Raw genomic sequence first — 5,464 nt, 5'->3', positions numbered from 1 at the left:
TTGTCCTATGGACAGAGTCTCCCACCTCAGCTGTAGATCTCTGCAGTTCATCCAGAGTGATCATGGGCCTCTTGGCTGCATCTCTGATCAGTCTTCTCCTTGTATGAGCTGAAAGTTTAGAGGGACGGCCAGGTCTTGGTAGATTTGCAGTGGTCTGATACTCCTTCCATTTCAATATTATCGCTTGCACAGTGCTCCTTGGGATGTTTAAAGCTTGGGAAATCTTTTTGTATCCAAATCCGGCTTTAAACTTCTTCACAACAGTATCTCGGACCTGCCTGGTGTGTTCCTTGTTCTTCATGATGCTCTCTGCACTTTTAACGGACCTCTGAGACTATCACAGTGCAGGTGCATTTATACGGAGACTTGATTACACACAGGTGGATTGTATTTATCATCATTAGTCATTTAGGTCAACATTGGATCATTCAGAGATCCTCACTGAACTTCTGGAGAGAGTTTGCTGCACTGAAAGTAAAGGGGCTGAATAATTTTGCACGCCCAATTATTCAGTTTTTGATTTGTTAAAAAAGTTTGAAATATCCAATAAATGTCGTTCCACTTTATGATTGTGTCCCACTTGTTGATGATTCTTCACAAAAAAATACAGTTTTATATTTTTATGTTTGAAGCCTGAAATGTGGCTAAAGGTCGCAAAGTTCAAGGGGGCCGTATACTTTCGCAAGGCACTGTATATAAACAAATTTGATGCTTGTATTCTCACCTCTGTCCCTGCAATGCTGTATGGTGTAGAGATACAAGTCTTACTGTGATACTGTCACTGACAGAGAAACACATTCAAGGGACGACAATTGACTTTAATATCCAACACTCGTAGTGGGTGGCTGCATGAACATAGTATACTGTATACACTTCAGTAAGCACATAGACCGATAGATGATCACTTTTTAGATGATTTAAACAGTAAGTAGTATTCTTCACAGGAGGTCACAATACACAGCCTGCCTAGACATAGGATACATTCTACCTGTTATGTGAACATGTCATGTTTTGAAAAATGCCTATCTAATGTTTCATATTGTATAAGGCCACTGGTTGCACAATGGTGGAAACAATGGTGTTTGAACCAGGTGAAAAAACAAATAATTGTGACAGCGACAGTAATGGTGAACATATTGGTTTTCCTTGCGACAACAGCAGATAGCATTGGCTTATATCACGAGTTAGAATTTAAGGTTGAAACTCAGTCTGTGTGATTGACAGGAGAAATTATCAGAGGTACAGTTTTTTTTTTACCACGACTCGTAATGGAAGAGCTAAATAATGGATCGAGTTTCTCAGTGAAGGTGCAACCAGTGAAAGTGTAGATATGAGACCGGGCCTCCACATCATAAATAAAGACCTGACCCTCCTCATAATCCTTACTGGTGCTCTTTCATGCCGTCCCTAGGAGGGGTGCGTCACTTGAGTGGGTTGAGTCACTGATGTGATCTTCCTGTCTGGGTTGGCGCCACCCCTTGGGTTGTGCCGTGGCGGAGATCTTTGTGGGCTATACTCGGCCTTGTCTCAGGATTGTAAGTTGGTGGTTGAAGATATCCCTCTAGTGGTGTGGGGGCTGTGCTTTGGCAAAGTGAGTGGGGTTATATCCTTCCTGTTTGGCCCTGTCCGGGGGTATCATCGGATGGGGCCATAGTGTCTCCTGACCCCTCCTGTCTCAGCCTCCAGTATTTATGCTGCAGTAGTTTATGTGTCGGGGGGCTAGGGTCAGTTTGTTATATCTGGATTACTTCTCCTGTCTATCCGGTGTCCTGTGTGAACTTAAGTATGCTCTAGGACCATGCCTCAGGACTACCTGGCATGATGACTCCTTGCTGTCCCCAGTCCACCTGGCTGTGCTGCTGCTCCAGTTTCAACTGTTCTGCCTGTGATCATTATTATTTGACCATGCTGGTCATTTATGAACATTTGAACATCTTGGCCATGTTCTGTTATAATCTCCACCCGGCACAGCCAGAAGAGGACTGGCCACCCCTCATAGCCTGGTTCCTCTCTAGGTTTCTTCCTAGGTTTTGGCCTTTCTAGGGAGTTTTTCCTAGCCACCGTGCTTCTACATCTGCATTTCTTGCTGTTTGGGGTTTTAGGCTGGGTTTCTATACAGCACTTTGAGATATCATCTGATGTACGAAGGGCTATATAAATACATTTGATTTGATTTGAGGACAACATAGTCCTCATTAGCTTGATACGTATTTCCAGTCTTCCGCCACATGGTCCAATATCCATCCTTAGGACTCGTTGTTAGGTATCCCTTCCTGTTTGTGGACTCTCTGACCACTCCTAAATCCCAGTTAAGCCCATTCACCTGCAACTCATAGTAGAATTTCCCAGAGGAGAAGTCCTTATTTCCCAGGACACAGGCAGCTGGGTCAAACCTCTTTGTCAGGGAGACTACAACACGGGTTTCCCGGTATCACTTGTTTCTTGTTCTTAGACCGTGTGAGACAGAAGTGAGCAGTATCAGGGTCCAGAGTCACATCCACAGCATACTGCTGTATCCTCTTCAGCTCAGCATCACACAACTTCTTCACTTAACTCCACTCCACAGTGTCTCCTCCAGCAGAGACGCAGCTCTCTGCAGGTGCCCCACACCCAGACTGCTGTGAACCCTGATCTCAGACCAGTCCTTGACGGGAGAAAGACTGCAGAGGGATGGGGAGCTCTGGAGGAGGTGGGTGGGGACCTCACTACGTGAGAGCTGCTCCAGCATGTTTTAAAATGTCTACCGTACATCGTAAGGCCATTGTTTGCACAATAAGTTGGAAACAAATCAAATATCACAGTGACAGTATTGGTAAACATATTGGTTGTCCCTTTGTGACAACAGATCGGATTCCCCAAGTTAGACTTGGAGGTTGCAACTCAGTCTGTGTATTCGACAGGACATATGATCAGAGGGATAGAGTTTTGACCACGTTTGGAAAAATAAGGACTGAAGTATGGATAGAGTTTCTCAGTGAAGGTGCAGCCAGTGAAAGAGTAGATATGAGACCGGGCCTCCACATCATAAAAAGAGACCTGACCCTCGTCATAATCCACAAACACCCCCACCTTCTGGGGCTTCTCTCTCAGGAAGAGGTGGACAGCAGAGTCTTCATTAGCGTTGTACTCGTTCCCATTCCTCAGCACAACAGCCCAGTATAAATCAAGAGGGCTCAGAAAAATTTCCCCCTTCCTGTTGCTGGACTCTCCGGCCATTCCTAAATCCCAGCTATCCCCTTTCACTTGTACCTCATAGTAGAATCTCCCCGAGGAGAAGCCCTCCTTTCCCAGCACACTGGAACACTGGGAAAACCTATTTGGGTTGTCACGGTGATTGTTTGGTGTGTTGGACTGTCTCACTTGTTTCCTGTCCTTAGACAAGATGAGATACCTGCTTGCTGTATCAGGGTCCAGAGTCACATCCACTGCATACTGCTGAAGCATTTTCAGCTCAGCATCACACAACTTCTTCACTTCACTAATGAGTGTCTCCTCCAGCTGAGACACTGCTCTCCTCAGAGTGCCCACACCCTGATCACTGTGAACACTTATCTTAGACCAGTCCTTGGTGGGAGGAAGGCTGCAGAGGGATGCGGAGCTCTGGAGGAGGTGGAGGTGGTCCTCAGTGTGTGACAGCTGCTCCAGCTCAGTGTGTCTCCTCTGTAGCTCAGTGATTTCCTGCTCCAGCTCTTTAATGAGGCCTTCAGCCTGCCTCTCTGCTGCTTTCAGCTTGTCCTCGACCACCTCAATGAAATCAACCTGGCTTCTCTCAATGGAACGCACCAGGGCAGTGAAGACCTGCACGCTGCCTGCTATCTCGCTCTCTGCGTCTCTCTTGCAGAGCGCTATTGAGTATTTGATGTCCTTAACCTTCTGCAGTTGCTTCTGGATCATCTGCTGCACTTCTACCTCCATCTTCCCCAGCTGGGCTTTCTTCTTTCCATACTCTTCCTTTAGAGGGACGGTGTAGTGAGTCTTGTGGTCTGTTTTTATACACAAGACACAAACACACGTCTGGTCAGTCCTACAGAACATCTCCAGGAGTTTGTCATGCTCCTTACACACCCTGTCTTCCAGGTTCTCCACAGGGTCGATCAGCTTGTGTTTCTTCAGGGCTGGGGCGATCTGATGAACCTCCAGGTGAGTCTCACAGTAAGAGGCCAGACACACCAGGCAAGACTTCAGGGCCTTGTGCTTCGTCCCAGTGCAGACGTCACAGGCCACTCCTCTAAGCTCAGTAGGGCAATGGTCTGGGCCGCTGGTAGCTTTCACTTGAACAGACTTCCTGAACTGAGCAGCCATCTCAGAAATGAAAGTATTGACAAAGAGATCTGGTCTCCTATCAAATGATTTTTTACACATTGGACACTGGCACAGGTCAGTGGTATCCCAGTACTTTCTGATACAGGCCTTGCAGAAGTTGTGTCCACATGGAATGGCTACAGGATCAGTGAACACATCCAGACAGATAGAGCACAGGAACTGCTCTTCGGACAGGAGACTGCTGGAGGATGCCATATCTAGACAGAGACCAAATGAGAAATCATGGGACATTTAATAGAATGAGTCCACTCACAAGACATTATGTCGGTCATAGTGCATAAGTGTATGTAAAGTGTCTGTTGAAAGGCACAAACAAATGCAATGTAGCTTCAACTCTATAGTCATCAAGGGTGGCATTATGATACACTAACTTCCCAATTCTAATAGATATTTTACCATATTGCACAAGGAAAAATCCTGAAATCATCTCAAAGAAAACAGGTGAAGACATAAAACACTAGTTAACCAGTTCTGCATCTGTCCATGCAATACTTACCTTTCTTTAACTGGGGCTGCTTTCTCAGCTCTTTCTGTTTGTAGTATCAAATAAGGCCTGGAGATTGTATGCAGTTATTCAAAAAAAGATTTGTGAAGAGAATGCAACTGTGCTTATGTGTACAATACACACTCCGTCTCTTAAGTTTCACTTCAGCACAGTGAAACTAACACGCTCCTCCCCATTTGATACTGTCAAGCAGTTTTTCTGCACTTCCTGGTAGACTTAACCCTTTACATGTCTAGACTCTCTTTGACAAGCTAGTTTAACCAGTTAAATGTAACTACATGTCCTCAAATGTAATCCAAGTCATCTCCAAAGTAGTTATTCATCATGAGAAGACCATACATATGAACTAGTAATGCTAGTAACTAGTAACTCAAAGAAAGGTTCAAACGTCAGGTTTCTAGTGTAAACAGTTATAAAATCGCTGAAGCGTCGTCACTTTTGAGGACACAAGCTCAAGTGCACAGTACGAATATGGTGAAAATATGACATGTTTTGATTGATGTATTTTCTATGCAACAAAACACCCCAAAACATGTAAATAAAAATAATGTACGAATAAGGCTTGACATGACATGCTTTATAAATATAGCAAAATCAAATGAAAAAACTACTATAATATTTCACCTTCCTTATAAC

The 5,464-nt window shown here is 44.7% G+C and overlaps 1 protein-coding gene across 1 annotated transcript; it reads right to left on the bottom strand.

The window, feature by feature from the left end:
• Positions 1–797: 797 nt before the first annotated feature.
• On the bottom strand, positions 798–5,028 carry LOC110509679 (zinc-binding protein A33). The gene is made up of 2 exons (XM_021590702.3): positions 4,820–5,028; positions 798–4,520 (listed from the first exon to the last, which is right to left on the bottom strand). The coding sequence occupies exon 2, from the start codon at positions 4,516–4,518 to the stop codon at positions 2,881–2,883; it is 1,638 nt and encodes a 545-aa protein (XP_021446377.3). The 5' UTR covers positions 4,519–4,520; positions 4,820–5,028; the 3' UTR covers positions 798–2,880.
• Between the last annotated feature and the right edge of the window lie 436 nt (positions 5,029–5,464).

The sequence above is a fragment of the Oncorhynchus mykiss genome, chromosome 29 (genome assembly GCF_057628025.1).
Source record: "Oncorhynchus mykiss isolate SJ-2025 chromosome 29, ASM5762802v1, whole genome shotgun sequence".
Taxonomy (NCBI): domain Eukaryota; kingdom Metazoa; phylum Chordata; class Actinopteri; order Salmoniformes; family Salmonidae; genus Oncorhynchus; species Oncorhynchus mykiss.
The sequence above is the reverse complement of the archived record's forward strand: the minus strand, read 5'-3'. Positions and strand labels throughout refer to the sequence as shown.